This window comes from Diorhabda sublineata, chromosome 2 (assembly GCF_026230105.1).
Source record: "Diorhabda sublineata isolate icDioSubl1.1 chromosome 2, icDioSubl1.1, whole genome shotgun sequence".
NCBI lineage: Eukaryota > Metazoa > Arthropoda > Insecta > Coleoptera > Chrysomelidae > Diorhabda > Diorhabda sublineata.
The window spans coordinates 37547633-37571978 of record NC_079475.1 but is presented as its reverse complement, the minus strand read 5'-3'; the positions used below and the strand labels follow the sequence as shown (position 1 = coordinate 37571978).

Here is a 24346-nt window from a genome sequence, read left to right as displayed (position 1 = left end):
AACTTTACTCTCCCTTTGCCTGGTGACGTTTGCCGTTACAGTTACGTTAGGTATATACTTAAAAAAAATGTTAGTATTGACGTAGAAAAAGTTGCCAACTCCCATTTTTAAAAAAGCGTAGGCGATAAGAAAATTACGTAGAACTAAGGTGCAATTCCATGTCGACGCCAATTTAGAGCGTCAAATGAGGTCATGTGACATAATTTTGACTTGAGCGCTATCCTAGGAGAATGCAGTGACAAGCTTCAAAACGCTGAAAAAATACAGCTGCGAGTTGACCAATCAGAAACCTACAGAATTGCCAACTTAAATTCAAATGAGTCCTTGTTTAAAAACTGGGTATAAAATATATTACCTTAGTCTAACTTGATTACTGATACTTGTTTAAATAGGTGAATTCTTCTGATTGATCAATATATATTATATTGTTAAAGTTATTGATAAAATACAATAAAATATTTACCTCGTTGTTCATTATATTTTTCAGAACACTAGTAAACAGCTGATAATAAGGGTCAAGGTTTTTTGATACAATACACTATTTAAAAAGTTAAATAAACAATTTAAGATTAGGCTCAAGTCAGAATTGTACCACATAACCTCATTTTACTCTCTAAGCTAGCCAGTAAGATTTGCATATGAAAAGTTAGTGAATCTACGGAATTTGTTTGAGTGAAAGGGAGAAGTTGAAGTAGATAAAAATTGATAAAAAGAGTATTTGGTTACATCGCCATTACAATAAGAAAGATAGAACAAAATTCATGGAGACGCTGCATTGGCAATATTCATAGGTTGTGATAACCATTTACCATCAGACAATGCGTATATTTCTACTTTTATGGTATAATAAAAATAAATTTTCAATATATTACTCATTTATTCTCAGGCAAATTAAATTAATATATATTTATTAAAATATTGAATCGGGTACTGTGTAGGCTCACTGTTGTTTTTTGAGCCATTTTTTGTTAAAAGCTAACGTGTCTGATTTTTAAAAATTGTGTCACTGTCTTTAATTAAAGTAACGAAAAATATGCTTGTTCAGTATAAAGAGACCTTTTATTTTCCCAATTTGTACAAATTTGAAGAAGATAGATTCTGGAGGTTTACAAGAAATGCTGGGCACGGCAGGCCTTATCAGAAGGCTAATACTCAGATCAACCACCTCCGGCCAATTTAATCGTTCGTAGTCACCCACTATTCTATTACGAATGAGCGGAAAGACGTAATGTACGTGTAGCTGGCAATGCTAGACGTAGATGACAAAATATATTACAGCTCTTCTTCTTTTTTCTTTGCATTTTGAGACTTGGAAATCTGTCAAATAGTTCCATTCAGCGCTATCTGTGAACAGTGTATTCATGCGCAGTTCTTGGCATAAATATATTTTTTCTGTCTACGTGTAGAATGTTGAATATGTACATGATCCGGTGATTTCTAAAATAAAAGTACCTCGTGCTTTATAAATCATCAATAATTTAATGAAAAACATTATTAACTATGAAACTTCTTTGTACACTTATCGTTCTTTCCTTCGCTATCAGGGCGTATACCGATGAACACAATCACATAGTAAGTATACACATTTTTTATTCAAACTAATTAAGAAACAAACATAATTTGTGTTATATTTACTTAATCATATATAAATATTCTAGTCCAAAATTGCTTACCTCTTATTGATATTTGATACGCTGTTAAAAGTATTGAACAAAAAGAGTTGATTTCTTTGTGCAGTTACAAAATGAAAATAGATTTACTTTGAAGCAGCAAATTTCTGAATACCGTGTTTCTCGGTTTTTTATTATAAATAATACCTGCAATAAATATTTTGTTAGAATATTAATTATTAAAACCTATCATTTGAGGACAATTCTTTATGTTTACTTTCAAATTTCACCAACGACGTGGCTATATTTATTTTAAAAAACTCTTTTAGACTATAGATTTTTCACACTTATCTCCTACAGTAGGATTTATTAAGTTTTTAGTAATTCTAAACACCCATCATAATAACAATCCGTAAATATTTAAGTATTTAAAGCAAAGTAACAGTGGGTTCAGGTAAAAAGAATGCAATAATTCAATTGACTAGATGTATGCCATATATCTTCTTTTAGTATGAAGATAATGAAGAAATTGTGTTATGGATGAATACAGTAGGGCCATATCATAATAGACAAGAAACATATGCATATTTCTCGTTACCTTTCTGTGTTGGTTCTAAAGATACAATTGGTCATTACCATGAAACTCTTAGTGATGCTTTACAAGGAGTTGAACTAGAGTTTAGTGGTATAGAACTTGAATTCAAAAGTAAGTAAATGATTTATTTATACAAAGAATTAATGCTCATATTTCTGGATAATTTTAGTTAATATGTCCCGAGGAGATTACTGTGCTGTCCAGTTAGAGGAAGAAAAATACAAAGCGTTTGTATATGCCGTTAAAAATCATTACTGGTACCAAATGTACATAGATGGTTTACCTATTTGGGGAGTAGTAGGAGAAATGAAAGATAACAGTTACTACATTTGGACGCACAAGAAATTTGAAATAGGATATAATGGTAAACAAATTATTGATGTCAATTTAACATCCGAAGAAAAAGTCGAGTTGAAACCTACTGCTCAATTAAAATTTACTTATGAAGTTATTTGGAAGAAGAGCAACGTTAAGTTTGAAGACAGATTTGATAAGTACTTAGATCATAACTTTTTCCAACACAGGGTAAGTTTTGAAACTAATTATATAGTAAAAACAGAAATTTGTACTTTTATTTATTCATTCCTAATTTCCAGATTCATTGGTTTAGTATTTTTAACAGTTTCATGATGGTAATATTCTTAGTAGGTTTAGTTTCAATGATTCTTATGAGGACTCTTAGAAAAGATTATGCGAGATATAGCAAAGATGAAGATATTGACGATATGGTAAATATCAATTTAATTTTTAAAAATAGGATTTATTTATTTTTTTTTTTAACAGGAACGTGACTTGGGAGATGAATATGGTTGGAAACAGGTTCATGGTGATGTTTTTCGTCCCGCTTCTCATTCCATATTATTTTCAGCCCTAATTGGTGCTGGTCATCAATTGACTTTTGTTGTCTTTAGTGTTATAGTTTTCGCTATTTTAGGAGAACTGTATACGGAGTAAGTGAATTTTTATGCTCATAAATAATTGAAAATTTTATAGGTCAAAAGGTAAATAAGGTGAAATATATACATTATGTTCTCTCAAAATGACACTAATTGGCTTAGGTATGATTTGTATATATATTTTTTAAATATATCAAAAATTTTGTTGAAAATGATGAAAAAAAATCCTGTGAAAGCTCCAGTCCTTGAATTTTAGAACTCTTTACTGGTTTGTTAAAGAAGCTAGATTTTTTTATACAAAATTAGAAAAATTATTTGTTCTTCCATAGAGACTCAGGAAGTGGTATTAAGATTCAGACCACATACAACTGATACTTTGATGGCATAACATTTAATATATAGTTGGGCACCACCAGCTTTTAATTAAAACAAAAGTGAAAGATAAAGAAAAATGTGTTGTAAAGAATTCATTATAGGATTCTCAAAATCAATCAAAAAAGTTTCAACAATAAACTTTTTATAGAAAAAAAATCAATACAATATCAACATAAAACTTATATATTATATAATAATTAAGGAAATGAGAGAAATATATGATGAACTTGAATTTTTCTTGAAGAAAACCAGTTTTAACTAATCAAATATCTTGTAACACACATTATTATGTAAATATCTAATGTTATTGTATATTTTTTGTAGGAGAGGATCTTTACTTACCTTGTCAATCTTTGTATATGCCATAACATCACCTATCAATGGATACTTTGGTGGATCTCTCCATGCTAGAATGGGTGGTAAAGCATGGATAAGACAGTTATTTGTATCAGCCTTCATCCTACCTGCATTTGTTTGTGGTACAGCTCTATTTATCAATTTTATAGCTATATATTATCATGCTTCAAGGGCTATACCTTTTGGAACTATGGTAAGTATTTGTATTATTATTATTAAAAAAAGATTCTTAAATTATTTTCTTTATACAGGTGGCTGTAACGTGTATCTGTTTGTTCTTGATTCTACCACTTACACTATTTGGTACAGTCCTAGGTAGAAATCTGGCAGGTCAACCTGATTATCCCTGTCGTATTAATGCGGTACCGAGACCTATTCCAGAGAAAAAATGGTTTATGGAACCAGGAGTGATTATCTTATTAGGAGGAGTTTTACCGTTTGCCAGTATTTTCATTGAAATGTAAGTTTCCATTTGTTAAATTATATTTAATAATAATTAATGTTTATTTACAGGTACTTTATATTCACATCGTTTTGGGCGTATAAAATTTATTATGTTTATGGTTTTATGTTGTTGGTATTTATAATCTTGATTATCGTTACTGTATGTGTTACAATCGTATGCACTTACTTTCTATTGAATGCCGAAGACTATCGTTGGCAATGGACTTCATTCTTAGCTGCAGCTTCAACTTCAATATACGTCTATGTGTACGCAATCTATTATTTCTTTTTCAAGACAAAGTAAGTTTTTCTAACTTTTTCTAATTCCTATAATGGTTATTAATTTTTTATTTTTGTTTTAGGATGTACGGTTTGTTCCAGACGACTTTCTATTTCGGTTACATGGCTCTATTTAGCGGTGCGCTCGGTATAATGTGCGGAACTGTCGGTTATATCGGTACGAGTATATTTGTAAGAAAAATATATTCGACTGTTAAAATTGACTGATGTTGTTGTGACAAATATGTAAATAGGTGCGTTTATTCGTTGAAGAATTAAAGAGTCTTTCACGTTAATTTTAAATTTTTTTTTTACAAAAAATGTTCTTTAAAATTGACAGTAGATGGCGTTTTAATATTTTGAGCAATTTAACGAATTGTCAAAATCAGCTGATATTCATTTAAAAATGGCCGCCTTTGGGTAAACAAATACTTTCATCATAAGTTTCTGTGTGATTTATTGGATTTTCGACCTTATTATTTACAGTTTTATCGCAAAATGGTTAAAGATAAAGTACGAAACATCCTTTCGAAAATCTGGATTTGTTGATTTTTTTTTCAATCATGCAGTGATGTGCATAGATAAGGTTATAAATAGAAGTTAACACGGGTAGATAGTAGAAAATCGATTGTTTACCCTACGGCCACCATTTTGACGTATATCAGATGTTTATTAGATTGAGGTTAGGTGAAGTTATGGAAAATGGAAACTTTATTTAGTCGATTTCTTGTGTTGATTCTGCTGTCAGCATCTTTGAAACTCTCAAATCATTTGTTTTTTTTTATTGTGTGATTATGTAAACATAAAAATACTTTAATTTTCGGTATAGTTTTTATTCCCTGTATATATTCCAAGTATTTATGATTTTTTAAAATTTTTTAGTTGGGCCAGTCAAAATAAGCTAATAGCCAATAATTTGGTCATTTTTGATGTGATTTATATGAAGTTATTATTTTGGTTAATTGTGAAAATAATTTAATATAAAAATAGAATAAAAATACATTTTGTCTCATTTTAACCTACAAAAAATTCTTACAAACCTAAAAATGCAATTTTAATTAATATAGCAAGGAAATCTGCAACATAACAAATTCTAGCCTATTTTATCTGTTGAAAATATCACCGTAGCAGCGGCTGTTTCAAGAACTACCTTCTTCGGCATCTAGCAGGGGACACTCTGGTTTCTCTTAAGCTATATGTAGCTTTGCTCTACGAAATGGCATTTACTTATATCAGAGCTATATGTAGCTAACGGAGCTATATATAGCTCAGCTATATAGTGTAAACCCAGCTTAATAATTATAAAAATCATTAATCTACTTTAATCGCGTAATCACACACTTATTTTGTAGTGCTTGAAGCTTCCTCTATTTAATAGAATTCTATGGAATGGAAATCATATGTTAGATTAGTAGTTTCACTGGAAATCAATACTTTCAAAACATTTTGGATTTTTATACTTCCGAAAGGTGTTCTTGTAGTAATTCTGTTGATATTTTTGTTTTTCACTTCTTTTACATTACAAAAGAACCCTGTATAGGATGGAGAAGATGGTGACATAATTTAATCACTTACAGAATATTTGGAAGGCCACAAACATCTTAGGAAGGTCCTATTGGCATAGGAAAGTGGGCTAAGAGCTCTTTAGAAAAAGCACAACCTCTTGCAACATACAAACTTGAAAAATGTGTTTAAGGGGGGAAATATCTGAAATGAGATTAAGAAGCAGTTATATCTGTACTTGATCAGCTGGAACTGCCAGAGAGATTCATAAGAAACCAAGTCAAGAATGTCAACAACACAAAATTGATCTCAAAAAAGTTCCAAGATTCGACCTTATTAGAGGGGAACTTCATCGGCAGCTTCCAGAAAAGGGTTTTCTATTTCTAACGCATCTGTTTAACTACCCATCAAATTGGAAATTAGTAGAAATAACAATGATTTTACAGACAAAAAACCCTGAAAATTTAAATATAAATGAATATTTGGATTCAAATATTCAACTAGTGCGTAGAGTTGTGAAAAAAAAACAATGAAAACTTTGAAAAAGAAATATTGCTCTCCAGTATTATTGAACATTAATAACGCTTTTGACTAAGTCTGACATAAAGGTCTCCTATGTAAACTAAAACGGAACTTACCAGCACTGGTGAAATACGGTAATTTGCAACACATAAGAAAACATGTACGCCTGTAAAACTGAACAGTAAAGAAGTCTTACAAGGTGACGCAGTCAAATATCTGTGTATGTACCTGAAGAGGAAGTTGAACTGGACACATTCTCCAAAATTAATCTGGGCCACAAGTTGATGAGCATATACTAGTTACAAAGTAAGATTTATCTACAGAACCAGTCTAGACCTTTAGACTGGAATTATGGAAACAGCTGACAATTTAAATATTGAAATTATACCTAGATTTCAAGATAGATAGATAAATGCAAATAGCAACGTATTTGGGAAATGAATTGAAATTTAAACAAGAGATTTCTTAATATAAGTTTATTTACATAAAAAATCACACTTTCAAAATTTATGAGTCATCACCCAATGTGATTTGGTACTTATAAATATACACATAAAGCAGTGTTCATTTTTGTACTAAATTTTATTCTACATCAAAAATATGACCATACAAATATTTGGATTGTCAGAAATCATGGAAAAACAAAACTATTCAATACATTTAGATAAAGATAAAACTTTCTTAAAATTAGTTTGAATTGGTTAGGTTCGGATGGTTCACACTGTATAATAACACTCTTCTGTTGTTAAAAATTTGGCACGTTTCTAATATTTATTATATAAGCATTATATAAAATGAAACATATCTTTAATAATCCATTATTATTCTAATATCCCCAAATTTTAACTGTAATTAGAACATTTGGTAGTTGCAAGTAAAAGAGTAGATAAACAACAAACTCTTGACGAAAAAATCCAATTCTCTTTTCTATTACTTTATTTGATGCCCAATGGTGTCCACTTAATATATAAAAACATGATTTAATACTCATTCAAAGACAGAAAAACACTCGAAACTTTCTTTTGGAAGTTCACAACAAAGCACCATCTAAAACTGTGGATCATTGTTCAATAACTACATAATTAAAAACTGAATGGGATCTACCACTTTCCTAGACCTCTATTTTAATCCCCTCCTTTATTTCAACATCAGATAAATTGCTATTACTTATATCCTTTTCAGTGACAAATTGTTCTCTTAAATCAACTGGAATACTGAAATGTTTTTGTTTCATGTGCTGTAGCAATTGCTCATGCCTTATAAAACCTCTAAGACATACAGAACACTTGAATGGTTTATCTACTGAATGAGTTAGAAGGTGCCTTCGGAGTATGTCATTTCTTGAAAACTGTTTGTTGCAGATCTCACAGTAAAATGGTTTTATGTGTACATGTGTTAACAAATGTTTGTTAAGATTATGTAGTACTTGGAATCTTTTGTTACAAATATTACATATACATGGTTTTTCTCCAGTATGGACACGGGTATGTCTTTCCACATCACAAAGTTTGCTAAACTCTTTTGCACAAATATCACAACGGAACTTTTTGACTGGTTGTTTGGTCTTTTTGAGAACGTGTATTGGACTGTGGGCTTTGTAAGCACTTTTGGTCCAGAATCCAGCATCACACTTTGGACACATATAAGGATGTTTACCTAAAAACAACTCAACTTTAAATTCTAATAACAGTATTTGTTGACATTGACCTTACCCCCTTTAACAACTTTAAGTCTTATATCAGGATATTCTGGAATAGACATAACTTCCTTATCATTAACTTTAATAATTACTGGATCAAATTTTAAAGTGTTTACATTTCTATCTTTTTTCGTACTTTGTTTATCTTTGGTAGTTTTATCTTTAATCTTTCGTTTTGTTGTTTGCTCTATATATTGGTTAGAAATTGTACCTAAATTATCGATGTTTTCTTTTTTAATATCTACTATATTATTATCCGATTTTTCGGTACATATACTTTTTGTCAGATTGTTTACTATCCTTGTGTCCCTCGACATTTGTTCTTGTATATCTGATCTTGTCTTCGGCATTTCATCTGTTTATATGAAGATCAAATATAGAGTAACAAATATAGGTTAGCGACTATTCAACTGAATTTCGAATGTTAAAATTTTTGTTTCCAATAATATTTATCTATAAAATGACAAAAAACTCGGTGTAGAGCCAAATACTTGTTGCGTACGTCATACTACAGACCTTTACGGAAACTATCATTGTGGATCAGTTAAATTAACTATCAGCGGATTACAGATCCTAACTTAAAACGAGATTTTAATTAGAATTTCCGAACGTCGCATTTGAGTTCCAATATCTCAAATTTAAAACTCAAATTACAAAAACCTTTTATTTTTATTACTTTATATTCGGGCGATATTTGCTGCTTTATAGTTGTGTTGTTAAATCCTCATTCCGTGTATAACAGATATTAGGTGTTTTAATAATCATTATTGAGAAATTATCAGCGATTCACCAGCACCCACGTATTATATAACAAATTTCTTTGTCGAGAGAATAGAAAGCCATGTAATGGCAATTAATTTTTAAAATTGAGAAAAAATCCAACGAAACAACCCGTCCGCTGATCCGCTTGTATGTGATCCGGATCACTTCCCGAACGGTGTGAAAACTGATCATATGATGGTTGTGACGACGAATCAGGGAAAATATATCTGCCGGTGTTGCCAGATGTTTTAAATTTCCCTAATATTTTATTCGGTACTCTGTACGTTTATGTTTCTAAATCGTTTTGATTGAAAATTAGTTTCCTTAAAACATATTTTGATAAACTGAAAGTAGTCAAAACGTAAAATTTTTACCTGTCTTAAAAAAACTAAGTTAAATCAGAAGAGACCTAAAATCAAGAAAATTTAGAAACATAAACTTAATATTCTTTAAACCGAATTCCTGTCTAATTACAATTTGAGAGCATCCACTGGTCTTCTGTTTTTCTGTACCGTTACTATAGAAACGGTTTGTTGGCAGGCAAGTTATTTTCAAGTAGATGGATGTTGATTATGATTGTGATACACCATCAGATATATTTAAGGAAGCAAATAGTACCTAATATGTAACCGGCTAAATCCAATTTAGTACAAGAGAAAACCATTTTCGTGAATAGTGCGACAAGAAACATATAAAAAAGGTTTCTGAAAATTATGCTAGTTTGAGGAAAAATAAAACAATCTTAAGAATTCCTATGTTTCGGAGTGTCTGCCTACTCAATGTTGAAAAGTACATTGAATGTTGAGGAAAATATGGTCCCGCTCATTGAGAACAAAAACGTCGGATACCTGGGAAAATTTAATCAAGGGATATCAATAAATTTATTCTGATGCTGGTAACAAAACAAATTTACTATATAAGGTACAGATATAATCAATTCCCAGCTTTATCGCAAAATGCCTTGAAAAAAGTCATGTATAAGAGGAACATTGTTTGAGGAGAAGCTCTATAACTCTTCTGGTCAATGTAGGGGGGCAACATTATATCCATAACGCCTCATGGTGGCTGGAAATCTACATCCGGAGCAGAAAAGCATATGTAGAAGATAGTTTAAATAACAAAATTTTCCATCTTCTTCCTAACAAATTGGAATAACTTATAAAATTGTGGAATTAACTATGCAAGAAATATCAAACGTTTCTGACCAGCAGCAATGTGGAACATCTTTGGGAATTTATGTTGGAAGTAACTTTACTATCAATTATTATTCTAATAAATGCAATTTTTTATAATGAATAATCAATTAATATTTTAGCTCAAATGAAATTTTTCAAAAAATATTTCATATTTTGAGAATTATTCTGTAGTGAAAAAAGTCGTTTATTCAATTAATAGAAATGCAAAAAATGTCAAGTCGTACAAAAAATAATTCCTTATCATTTTCAAAAAAATCTTTCTTTGGCTTTCGAATTTCCTCATACTTACTGGAGTTTTCAACACTTCGTAAATTAATTTATTGAAGGGGTAAATAGATAAAACAATTTTATTATAATTTTAAAATGATATATAATATTATTATCAAACAATCTACATAGTAGAAAAAATATTACACAATATATAACATTTTTATAACAGTAATACTTAATCTAATGAAATATAATTTAAATAAATTGGTTTGTATAAATTAGTATTTATTTCATTAAAATCATAATTAACCCTTACAAAACTTTTTCAATTATTTTTTGGAAATGTCACATACAAAGTGGTATAGAATTATGTAAACTAGTTTTTAGAGCCGATCATAGACCAAAAATAAAAGTACTTAATCATGTACAATTTTTTAAATATTTGCTAGGCAGTTTCAATTAGGAAGTTCTGGTACGGTAAAATACTTATTTAGATAAATTAAAAACAGTGATATCTATAGAATTAGTACAAGAACATCTTTCTATAGTAGTATAGTACAAAGGAAATAATTTACTTAAGTAGAAAATAAAAGTAATAAAATAACTTTTCAGATTAGGTATGTAAATATCTTAATGCCATAGACATTCCCAGGCAATTAACTTGGTAATCAAAATTTTCTCTAGTTTCTTATACCTTTTTACATTTTTTTGTTGTTAAACTGTTTTTTATCGAAAATTAGGTTTTAAAACAGGTAAAAAATTGACTTTATGACATATTATGGTCTGCATAAAAAATTTTTTGACAATTATCTACCAGAAGAGACCCAAAATCAATAGAATTTTGCAAAAACAATACTAAAAAACCCTCTCATTTTACCCCTTCAAAAGTGGCATCACTTTTAATGTAATAAAAAGGAATGTGTAAGAATTTTTATTTTGCACATTCTACCAGTTATTGTCCATAATTCTGAACCACCCTGTATAATTAAAATGTGCGTTGAATACTCAACTATTGAAAAGAAATTTGGTGATTTGAATGAATTGTCACAATAGTGGGAAGAGGTTCACAATAATAGATAGGTCAAGACAGTAAATTTCAGTTTACATCTATATCTGAAGACGATAATCAAAACACTTATCAGACATTGTAATTGTGAATATTGCAATAAAAGTTCAGTACAATCACATAAATGATAAGTTTTACCCATTTGTATATCTATAGAATTTTTATTTTCCTAAATATACTGGTTTCGGTAACAAAATAATAGTAATAAGTAAATAAATTTGAATTCCTATGATTCTGATGTTTTTTCAGTTTTAAATGAGAAAAATTATGAATTTCAATGAAATAGTAGACAACATATCGAAGAAAAAAAAAAGAATTCATTAAAGTCGCACTTATAATAGCGAATATATACCAAATAAAGATTTTTAATCTACAATACGAAGTAAATAATCTGCAAAAATATAAATTGCTTAATATATAACAGTAAAAAGTATCAATAAGTAAAATCAATCTTTATATTGTTAAATACAAATCAAAAACAATTAGTATATAAATATACACTACTAGCCAAAAGTTTTGCCCACTTCATAATAAATTCAGTAAATTTCCAAATAAAATACTAAAACAAATTTTTGCTTTGAGTAGGTAAAAAGGAGATTGAGAGAAGTTGGTATTTTTATAAAGGTAGCAGTGGGCTAATGAACATAAAAATTGGACGAAGAGTGGGATAAAGTTTTATGGAGTAAAGACTCAAAAAATGAGGTCTAATGGGACAGTGTTTGTGCGTAGGTCAAAGGAAGAAGGGGTCTTACATAAATTTATAAGTATTAGTTTCTGAAACTTAGGCAATGACTGCTAGAGACAAAATGAGACTCAACTCGTGGGAAAGGAAAGTATTTCTATGCATCTATAGCTCAATCCAAGCCCAAGGAGAATGGTGCAGCCCACCAAGAGTGCGAGACTAAGATGTCTTGGTCATGTTGAACAGATTCCAGAGGGTCGAGAAGTTAAATTTGCACACTGGTAAGAGCCAGAAGGCCGCAGACTACCACGCATAAGATGACAGTACAACGGATCTAGAAGAAATAGACCTGTGAAATTGGCAGAGAAAAAATCAACATAGAGAAGAATGGAGGTCGAGGTTCTTCAATTGGTTAGGTGGGCAAAAACGTTTTACCGGTAGTGTATATCGTTTCGTATAAAATAACTGAATACATTACACTTACACAATTATTTATCTACTTTTCTGGCCTGTGTTAAGATTACAAAGTTATCGTCTTCACCAGACCAAGGACAGTTAACTGTTTTCCTTAAGTCTCTGAAGATGGTAACTAAGTTATTGAAACGCGTGTCAAATAGTGTAATTATGATTGTTGATGTAGCGATATATAAAGTGTGTTAAGAAATGCCGCCGATAGATCCAGAAATTCCAACTAAGTTCAACAATTAAACAAAGCAGAAAAAAATTAAGACTAAATGAATAATTTTATAACCTTAATCACTATAAATATTAAGTTTTTTGTTATTTATCCATTTCTAGAAGATAAAAATACAAAATTAAGTCTTAAAGCCTTGTTTACATTTCAAATCACTCATTTTCCACAAAATCATTAAGAATAAATTTTTACTTAATAAAATTCTAATTCATGTTTTTTTTTCAAATAAAGTCAATTGAATAGTTTGAAACTTTACTAAATATATAAAAAAATTGGATATAAAGCAATTAAATATAATTTTTGAACTATTTTTTATCAATTATGTTCTTTGGGAATGCCTATTCTCATAACCATTTAAATATTAAATCTAAGGCACATTGTTAGCAACATTTGACTTTAACCATAATAATAATATAATTTTCACTAAGGGCATCAATTACTTTATAGTATTTTCAAATTTTTATTGCATTTGTATCAGTTATCAAAACCTCCTAACAATTTTACTTTTGCAAATTCGATAAATGTTAATCAATACAAAGCACCATCTAAAACTCAACTCATAATTTATTTTTTGATAACATGATATAATTAATACATAAAAAGAGATCTGTTCACTACCCTAAGCTTCTGTTTTAATTCCTCCCTTTTTTTCAACAACAGATGAACTGGTACGCTGTTTGTCAGGTTCATTTCTGTTGTCTCTCAAATCTTCTTCATCGCCAAATTGTTCTCTTAAATCATCAACTGGAACATCGAGATGTTTCCGCCTCATGTGCTGTAATAATTGTGAATGTCTTATAAAACCTTTGAAACAAACAGAACACTTGACTGGTTTATCTACTGAATGTGTTAGAAGGTGCCTTCTGAGTACATCATTTCTTCCAAACTGTTTATTGCAGATCTCGCAGACAAATGGTTTGATGTGTAGATGTGTTATTAAGTGTTTGCTTAGATTATGTGCCTGTTGGAACCTTTTATTACAAATGTTACATATACAGGGTTTTTCTCCGGTATGGACACGGGTATGTCTTTCCACATCACAAAGTTTGCTGAACTCCTTGGCACAGATATCGCAACGGAACTTTTTAACTGGTTGTTTAACTTTTTTGAGAATGTGTACTGGAATGTGGGCTTCATAAGCACTCTTGGTCCAGAATCCAGCATCACACTTTGGACACATGTAAGGATGTTTGCCTAAAAACAAGTTAACTTTTTCTATTTCATAAACTACTAATCACATCCAATTTTTTATCAATAGTATGATATACTTTTAAATATATTTTGGAAAAATATTATGAATCAATTTATTCATTATTTATTTTCTTCAAACTTTTTACTTTTTAGACCTTTTTATATATTTTACATGATGAATTGTCTTAATTTATAATCTTTTTTGATAAAAATAGATGAAAATTTGACTTTTCAACTTATTTTTTATTAAAATAAACCTCAATACTAGACAATTCATTATTTATTAATAACACTCACTTATATGATAATTGACTAATAATACAAGCGAAAATTCCCTTGCCCATTTTTAAACGGCAAAAATTTTACAAACAAACAATAAAATTATATTAAACCTCCATTCGAAAATTTAGTAGTATGTTTTTGATTTTGATCACACGTGTCATGGTATCCAAAATAAAACGATTAATATCTGTTGACATTGGACTCACCCCCTTTAACAACTTTAATTCTTATGTCGGGATATTCTGGAATAGACATAACTTCCTTATCGTTAACTTTAATAATTACTGCATCAAATTTTAAAGTGTTCCCGTTTCTATCTCTTCTTATGTTTGGTTTCTCTTTAGCAGTTTTAGATCTTCCCTTTCTTTTTGTTTCTTGATCTGTACATTGGTCAGAGCTTGTATCTAAATCATTCTGGTATTCTTGTTTAATATCCACTAAATCTGAATCCGATTTTTCATCACATATATTCTTTTTGACATTGTTTACTTTGTTTCTTTTAGATATTTGTAGTTGTCTTTGTGTACCTTTTCTTTTAGAAGGCATATCAGCTATTTATACGTAGATCAAATAAAGGGTAATCGAAGATTAGCGACTCAACTAACCTGAATAAAACGTTTCCTACTCTCAAAATGTTTGTTTTGGATTTGGTTTATCGACAAAAACTGGGTGTAAAACCAAATACTTGTTGCGTACGTCAAACTAAGATGGCGGTGGTAACGACGAATCGGCGAGAATACATCGGCCAGCGTTGCCAGATGTTTTTTTATTGCAGTAAATATCTAATATTGCTCTGTCAAGTTTTAATACATTCTTAGGATTTAATAACCATCAAATTCATTATATTTATATTGTAGAAGGAAAAAAATAACGAAAATATAAGATTTATTATTCTTTTTGAATGGGTTTTATCTATTAAAAATATTTCTTAAACGTCACAACTAATGTAATCTAAAATAGTCGATATGTCATAATCCAATGACTCAACATGTGATTTAATTCTCAATTATATTTATTTAAATAATTCTAACAGAAGTAACCTCAAGCATTAGAGTTGTATTTTTTATAATATAATTTGACAACGACGATAAAAAATAGAAGTTGATGATAATCGAGGTATGGAAATGGAAAAAATACTCAACTCATAAACTTTTGGAATTTGAAAGTTTTTATTTATAATATATCTGCTTAACGAGTCTTGTCATTAATAAACGGTGAAAATAATACTATCTCCGTTCCCTCGTATTTTAATTACTTAATTGTAATCTCCATAGACAGAAGGAATTTCTCCGGAATCATCCGAGTTCTGTCGACGGTAGACGTTTAAAAAATCAAGTCATGTAAACAAAATTCAACAATCAACGCATTGAATGGGAATTATATACAGACTCAATACGATAAGGAAAATTACGTTTACCTAGCGAGAGGTCGTGCAACGTGGTGGGGAAAAGGATATTTTTAGACAAAAACATCTACTTTAATATACAGTTTTAGATTATAATGGAAAGTCACCTACAAAGATTATACAGATGTTTGTATAGGTTTTAAAATGGTGGAGTTTCTTGTAGTCAACCGCATCCGCCATTGAATTTTTATTAAATATTTTATCGTTATAAAAAAATCCATATAAATGTTTCAATAGATTTTAAAAATTATATTAGTACAAAATTATCAAATAAGTATTTATTAATGTATAAAAAAGTACGAAACTTTTAAATGATTTTTCAACATGGCGGCAGTATTTGTCATAAGATGGTAACGAATATTTAAGATATTGGGTTAGTTTTAAAATATTGGTGGATTTTCTCGTTGTTTTTGGTGGATGTACCTCAAAATTTTTGGCGGCGGTATTAAAAAACGTATCAGAATTTTTTTCATTAAACATAATAAGAAAAATATATTTAAAAACATACCTTTGTGGATTCTGAGATGAGCGGAGAAGTCGTCGACGTTCGCGAAATCGATCCCACATTGCGGACACGTATACGGTTTGTCCTTCTTTTCGTGCTCCTTGCGATGCTTCAACAATTTGTAGTAAGAAGGTGCCATCATCATGCAAATCTTACATTTAAATATTGGTTTGTACTGCATCATCTTGGTCGAAGAATATTTGAATTTGTATTCGGCATATTCTTCCGGTACCCATTCGACTCTACTCTCGGTATCGCTGTCATCGTCTTCTAATCTTTCTCTCGCGGGGCTTGGTGCTATAGGTAAATTCGTAACACGCGGTAACGGTCTCGAAAACACTTGGTTATCTTCTTCCCGACCTTCCGAAACCGTTTTACTGGAATTTTCTTTCTTCATCCAAACTTTGCTGAACATTTCTATAATAGTCGGTTGTTTCAAAGGAGATTTCTTATCGGATGAAGCGCTCGGTTCCGGGGACTTTTCCCTGGAAGTACTCGGAGCTGTTTGCTCTATTGTCCTTGGAGGTGTAACGTTACGACGCGGATTAACCGACGGGGTTATTGGCGGTGATATAGATCTAGGAAGAGATGGTGAATCTATAATTGACCATAACTTCCGAGGTTTACCGTCATCGTCTAGGTATGGAATGAGCAATTTGCGTTTCTTTGAAGGTACTTCAAGGTTTGTATCACTTTCAATTGACGCGTTTTTTTGTTGCGGTATTTCCGTTCGTTTTAAAGTTTCTCCTTCTTCATCTTCCGAATATACGAGAATTTCCGAGTATAAGCGTTTTTGTGGTACTTTTGTACCAGTAGGGTTTTCGAAAAATATTCTTTTATCATACTCGGCGGTGTCCGTTAGTCGCGAAAGCGATTTTTGTGGTGCGGAAACTTCTACGTGCTCCTTCGGCGGTATTCTCGAATAAAGTTTTTTTTGCGGTTCTATTTGTTTGTTAGATTTATTTACATTTCCATCGGGATTGTCATTAGGTTTGGGGGGTCTTAGAGTTGATGATTCGGGTTCGGATTCGTCGAAATCGAAAACGGTTATATCATTCTTTTTGGAATCGATTATTCCGACGTTGGTAGTAGTTGAATATTGATTTGTAGGGTTTATTATTTTATCTACGATATTTATATCTTTCGGTAATGTAACTTCGTTGATTATAATTACGGAATCGTTTTTATCTGTTGCGTTTTCTTCGGTTTCTGGCGGTTTTTGTGGTTCCTGTTTCGTTGGAGGATCATTTTGATTTGAATCTGTAGTTTCAGTGCTTCTTGCCGATCTTAGCTTTCTTTTTAGAGCTTCTTTCGTTCGTAGTATTTTCTTTTTCGCGGCTCGTATGATTTTCTTCTTTTTAACCTCGGGTTTTACAGTTGGTTTGGCGGTTTTTTTCTGTTTTATTTTTTTACTGCTCGACACTGATTTGCTAGAATCTCGTTTGAAAATAGTATTTTTTATTTCTTGTATTATCTTTTTGATAATATCGTTATTTTGCCAATCTATATTAGATTTTTTCGAAGATTTCTTTTTGTTTTTTTCAAACAGATTTCCATTTTTAGAATTTTTCAGTTTATTTTTCACTTGTTTAATCAATTTTTGTTTAGATTCATCTGGAATATTCTTCAATTCTGATTTGTCTAAAATCGTTTTTGTTTTATTCTGTCTTTTAGCTCCATTTTTTTTATTATCTCTAACTTTCTTTGCAACTAAAATATTTTTCTTTTTGGAAATGACTCTACTTTTATCCGAAATAACTTTTTTATCTTCATTTTTTCTAAGTTTATCGTATTTTGCTGGTGCGATTTCCTTAACAACATTTATATCATCAAAATTTTGAGATTTTGATATTCTCGCTTTATTTCTAATTGGATTTTTTTGTGTTTGTTTTTTCTCTGGAGTTTTGTAAGAATCTTTTGGTTTGGGTTCGGTATGTATAATAGCTACTACTTTTTCTACGACTGGGGGAATTAATTCTTTTTTAATTGCGATGGGATTTATGCTCGATCTAAGACTTTTTGGAGAAACTTTACTTTGTTTTCTACTTTTCCTTTCGTCAACCACTGTAATCATATTCAAATTCTCCTGTTTCTTTTGAGGAGATTTTCTTTTAAGTAAAGCTTTCTTATTGCTTGGTTTTATTACTTTTACAGCAACTTTTTGTTTTCCTTTACTACCTTTAGTTTTTTTTAGTAATTCTTTCTTTTTCGTAACTTTTTTTTGTTCGCCTTTAATCACATCGGATGATTCCAAATTTTCTGCTTGTTCAACACTAACATCGATATTTTTAGTCTTAACTTTATCTATTTCAGGTTTTTCTACATTAGATTCTTTTGATTTGGAGGCGCTTCTCTTCGTGTGAACTATTAAAGTTTCAGCTTGTTCCATGATGACAACATCCGCTGTTTTTTTTAGCACCTCTGTAGATTTTGAATCTTCTATTCGGGAAGATTGTTTAGCGAATGGATTTTTTTTAGGACGGCCAACTTTTCTTACTTTAACCGTTGTACTTTGCTTTGTATCCTTTAGCAATTTCTTTTGAGATGTCGATCTCTTCGATAGCTCGTCTTTGTCTGATTCGTTAGTGAAAATATCAGACGATTGTTCTTTTTTAAGTTCAACCGAATCCGATATATTCATTTTAGAATGGCTTCTGGTTGTGTTTACAATCAGATCAGCTTGATTTATTATTTGATAATCGGCAGTTCTTTTATGACTTATATCAGATTTAAATATTTTCTTAATTTTATTATCCTTGTTGGTGATTTTTTTATTCTTTTTATTAGATTTGAGTACGATCTTTTTCAAGTTTACTTCATTAGTAGAATCCGTCCGCTTTTTTTCTGTTTGTAGGCCAATAATTTTCTTTGTTTCTTTCGCGGATTTATTCATTACAACTTTATTTCTGCTACACAAAGTCTTCTTAACATTTTTATTCTTTCCTGTTTCACATTCAACTTTGACAATTGGAACATTTTCTGATCCAACGAGCTCTTTTGCTCCATCTATAATTTCCTTGTCTTGTACTAAACGTTTCGACATATTTAGGTTACCAGGATCATCACTAGATCCTAGCAGTTTAGGTTCAACTTCGGAAATCGACGTTGAACCATCACCAAACTTTAAACTAATAGACTTTGGTGTTTGTACATGTTCTACACTTCCAGTTTCTTCTACAATATTAGATCTCAATGTTCTCTGTTTAATTGATTCAGTATTAGCAGTAGAAGCATTCTGAGTATCATCTGATCTCAATTGTCTCCGTTCAGTGACAGTCACGGCTCTGCTATCTTTCCTAGATCTGTCATCTTTTGGGTAGTTTGTATTGATGTCTAAATCACCTGATTTTTTCTGGGGTGTTTTTTTTTGCACCAGCTGATCGATGTTTTTATTTTTTCTCGTTTTCTCGGGAGTTACTTTGGATGGATTCACAATTTCAGTTGGTTCAATATCATTCACTTTTTTCTGGGGCGTTCGTGTTGGTCTCGACATTGGTTGTACCACTGCTATGCTTTTTAATTTACAGCTCTTCGATGATGCCTCCTCTATTGTTTCTATATTATCAACATCTATTATATCTGGATTATTAATATTTTCCTGGTTGTTTTCGTCAGATAAAACTTCTTCGTCAATAACGTTTACATCATCTGATTTTTTCTGGTGGGATTCATTATTTTTAGACTTTTCCTCGTATAAATCAACATCTATAATCTCTATATCAATTGATTGTGTTTGAACTGACTCAGTTTCAGACCTTTGGTCCTTAAAAATATCTGTATTAGTTCCTTCATCGATATCAGTTTTATCCACGTTGATAAGTTCATTTTCTTTATGGGATTGAGCAGATCTGAACTGTCTTTGTACATTCGGATGGTTGATGGTATCTACATTTTCATCTGAACTATGTTTAGAATTATCCACAATTTCTATAACTGTAGTAGTTTCTTGTGTATCTTCAATATTAATAATCCTAGAATTACTTTCTTCTTGACAAAAATCTGATCTAAGAGATCTGCGAATACCTACTGGTGATTTTTTACCGCTAGATGAAGTCTTTTTTTCCCCTAAACAAGAATTTGCCATTAAATCAGAAGTATTTTCAAAAAGATCTTTGGTAGACTTTACACTTATCTTTCCTGGGGGAGAAAGTGTGATATCTGTTTCATAAGTCGAATTAAGAGTCTCAATCTCTAATTTTTCTAAAACTTTGGGTGATTTTTTTATTTTTGTATCTTTTTGTTGATTGATGTCAGATCTTAATAATCTAGGAAAGAACAAATTTTTAGTAACTTTTCCAGCATCAGCTTTGTGATTTTTTTCTTTATTCTTAATATCCTCATTGCCATTTTGATCTGTGTTATTAGAAACTTTTTCTGTCGATTTTTTTAGTTTAATTATGAGTGGTTCCACTTTAGGTGGAGACTGTTCAACAATTAGTTCTTGATCTTGAGATTTAGTCTCTGTCTCTGTAGAATGTTTGAGGATTTCGGTAGATTTTACTACTTCGTATATCAAATTTTCTGTATCATCTTTTAATTTAGTTTCCATTTTTTCTCTTTTTTGTTTCACCAATTGTTTATTTTCAGGTTTTTGTAGTTTAACACTTCTAGTTTCTGGCTGAGCTCCTTTTTTCTGACCCAGTTCTGATCTTAGTAATCTTGGTGTATTGAAAAATATAGAAGGAATAGCTGCAGGTATCAGCGTACGCCTTCTTTTAATTGGTTTATCTGTTGAAATCTTTTGTGGTTTTTTGTTTGTCTCTGTTTCTACTAAATTTATTATATTATTAGCATCAATAACTTTTTGCTTCATGTTAGAACTATTTTGTTCATTTTTATTCAATCTAGGTGACATCCTGACATTTTTTACATCATCGATAATTATTACATCTTGATTAGGTGATGATCTGTTTGAAGTATCATCAGGAATTAAAATCACATCATTATTATCATTATTTTTATGTGTGACAAAACCAGGATTTGTATTTAGTAGTAACTCACAATCGTCTTCATCATCTATATCATTATTATTAGATAAAAGTACATCTTCACATGATTTTGTATGTAAACTATTAGATGAATAATAACCATTATCAGAAAATGAGCTACTTGATGATGGCAGTGAATGCAAAGATGATTTATCAGACTTATTTTTTTTATTTGATTTCTTTTGCTTTTTGGAAGACTTATCTACATCTAATAGTTCATTGGAAAATAAACTTTCTTTACTAACTTCAGTAATGCTAGGACTATATTTATCATCTAATTGTTGTTTGAGCTTATCAAAAAGATTTTGGACAGGGTTAAATGCTGTTACAGTTGTTATAGGATTCAATGTTATTGTTTTATTTGTTAAGACTGATTCTGGTGTTATTTTTGTCAGAGATTCTGGTAGTATTCTAACTGCTTCGGTTACATTAACAGATGATGTCTCCTGTTTGTCTCTATTCATATTGAACTTCAATTTAATAACAGAATTTTTAGTAGGAAATTTTTTAATGGAAGCTTTTATTTTTTCGGTATTTTTCTTACCGATTCTACCGCTAATAACTTTGTTAATGTCCTTTTTCCTTGACACGTTTTTGTTTATATCCTTAGCAAGATTATTATTTTTAAATCGTTTAGACTTATTATCTACGACTACTGAAGGCACGAGATTGCTTGAAAATACAGAAGGCACTGGTTTCAATCTTAATACCCCCAAAAATACACACTGAGTTATCTGACTATCTTCAAAATGTAGATCATTCTCTTTAAGATTACTTAAAAAACTTCTAATGTTAGTATTAGATTTACCTTGTCTCGTGCATTGCTGTGGCTTTTTCTTCATTTTATTCTATGGAAAACTTTGGTGGCATTAATGGATAGCACCAAGCCCTCACACTGTACAACTTTCACGAAAGTTTTCATAGATATTCCGGACGAGGAAAACATTAATTAGTCTTTAAAACGGTACTTAAAACTTGAGTATCAAAAAATAACTATTTCAATATGTTCAACAAGCACACATGTGTCCTTTAAACACTTAAATACAAAACACTTGTTGCGCTTCCACCATAACTGATGACATAAAGAAAAATAAAATTTTGGTGGAGGGGACAGGGGGCGCCACCAGTTTCTTGCAAAGTTTCGTAATGCAAGTTTTGGCGTCACTAGCTTAGTAATCAGTTCTCATGACCTTGATTTTTATATTGAAAAATACAAGTAAATCCAAGTGATTTAATTAGAAAAGTTTTATATTCGGGATAATAGTGCTTTTCTTACTATTATTCATCGTTTTTTCAAGTTTTTATTGATATATTGAATTTTACCGAACACATTAAAAAACAATATATTGAACTGAAGCCAAAAATATGTAGATACTTGACCTTAATTTCTTTTATTTTGTAGATAAATATCAAAATTAGTTTTTTTTATAAGACTTCTACTTTCAATGACGTCATACATGGCTGCACTGTTGTATGCGTAAAAAATTACCTAACAATAATTAGATTACAATTTACTAAAAATTAAGATTTTTGCTTAGAATATTATAAAAAGAGTGAAAAAACAACTTTATAAGTTTATATGTTACAAAATATCCGAAATTAGTGTTTTTAAAAATGCTTATTATGTGAATATACGGAAAAGTCTACGTGACAATAACCTTGAGCTAACTCTGCGCATTCGCCATTTTATTAACTTATTTAACGAGAAACTCAGCTCACTATTTTTCTGGACGTGAAATGAATGAGTAATACGGAAAAATACTGTTGCTTTAAGCTGTTTTTTGATAAAAAAAAAACAAATTTAGCTTTAGCTATACAAAGAAAAATTGTTTCATATATGATACATCTTGAGCAAATTTTAGTTTTCACGACTTTACGGTGTTGCCTGATTATCAGAATAGGTACTCGAGGAATTCATAAGATTCTGTCACATCATTTTGTTTTAAATTTAAATGCAATAGAGTTTGTTAAAAATGCGATATTAATCATTAAAATTTGAAAATACCTCGAAAATAAATATAAAACAATATGAGGGATAGGTATTAAATATATTATTGGATACCTTTATTAACTATTATTTTCAATGATACGAGGGAAGTGAGAAATATTCTTTGACATATTATATAGCTTAATATGTAGACTATAAAGTTAACACGATATGGAAGAGGCGTCAAAAGGACGCGTCAATGTAAGATGGGAGTGTGATATTAGGAAAGAAGCAGGGATGGACTGGTATTAAGTCTTTAATTTTATGTATTTTTAAACATTAATTCGTTTTGAAAAATGAAATAAAATAATTTTTAGTATTCACGACTTTACGATGTTGCCTGATTATCAGGAATTTTAAAAGTAAATGTGATTTCCATTTTGTTTATATCAATTAGTTTCGTATGCAATACAATACCATAATTAAATTAAAAAATACCAGGGACAATAAATATATTACTGAGCACATCTTATTAACGTTCTATTTTCAATGATACGAGGGAAGTAAGAAATGTTTTAGGCATATATAGCTTAATATGTGAACTATAAGGTTTACACAATATGGAAGGGGCGTCAAAATACCACAAGGGCCCGTTAATGTAAGATGGGATTGTGATATTAGGAAAGAAGGAGGGACGGACTGGTATCAGATATCCATCAACACAAACCAAGAGTAAACATAAAAGAGGGCCATGCGAAAGAGGTTGTTTGGTAATCAATGAAGTTGAATACCAGTAATATATATAATTTACATTTTGAAACAATAAGTTTAAGTATTTAATAAGTAGAAAGTTATTAGTTTAAGTAAATGATCTTGAAAATTAACGACATATAAAAATACTCACCTCTGGATAATTTCATTCTTGTGGAAAGCTGGTTGATTTTTAATTAAATTAAATAAAAAATAAATCAAAAACAATGTCAAACGGAACTTAAATAAGGAAATATTGTATCCGAAGAGATTTTTAATGATTTAATCGGTAAATAAAAAGATAATATTTTAATTTATTTATATATAGCTTAATCAATGTCCAGGTCAATGATAGTTGTGATAAATTTAAATGATATATGTTAAATTGTTTCCAAATAATCTTATAGG

At 30.3% G+C, this 24346-nt stretch overlaps 3 protein-coding genes across 3 annotated transcripts; 1 reads left to right on the top strand and 2 right to left on the bottom strand.

Annotated features, from left to right (window-relative positions):
• The first annotated feature begins 1324 nt into the window (after positions 1 to 1324).
• Positions 1325 to 5571, top strand: LOC130453437 (transmembrane 9 superfamily member 3). Its single transcript, XM_056793185.1, has 9 exons — positions 1325 to 1572; positions 2121 to 2316; positions 2375 to 2730; positions 2802 to 2933; positions 2989 to 3155; positions 3801 to 4026; positions 4085 to 4293; positions 4347 to 4577; positions 4640 to 5571. Exons 1-9 carry the CDS (start codon positions 1501 to 1503, stop codon positions 4782 to 4784), a joined length of 1734 nt encoding a protein of 577 aa, XP_056649163.1. The 5' UTR covers positions 1325 to 1500; the 3' UTR covers positions 4785 to 5571.
• A 1471-nt stretch (positions 5572 to 7042) lies between these two features.
• On the bottom strand, positions 7043 to 9128 carry LOC130453436 (zinc finger protein 41-like). The gene is made up of 2 exons (XM_056793184.1): positions 8294 to 9128; positions 7043 to 8237 (listed from the first exon to the last, which is right to left on the bottom strand). Exons 1-2 carry the CDS (start codon positions 8628 to 8630, stop codon positions 7693 to 7695), a joined length of 882 nt encoding a protein of 293 aa, XP_056649162.1. The 5' UTR covers positions 8631 to 9128; the 3' UTR covers positions 7043 to 7692.
• Positions 9129 to 10583: 1455 nt separating this feature from the next.
• LOC130453435 (repetitive organellar protein-like) lies at positions 10584 to 22441 on the bottom strand. The gene is made up of 2 exons (XM_056793183.1): positions 16277 to 22441; positions 10584 to 14084 (listed from the first exon to the last, which is right to left on the bottom strand). Exons 1-2 carry the CDS (start codon positions 22101 to 22103, stop codon positions 13510 to 13512), a joined length of 6402 nt encoding a protein of 2133 aa, XP_056649161.1. The 5' UTR covers positions 22104 to 22441; the 3' UTR covers positions 10584 to 13509.
• Between the last annotated feature and the right edge of the window lie 1905 nt (positions 22442 to 24346).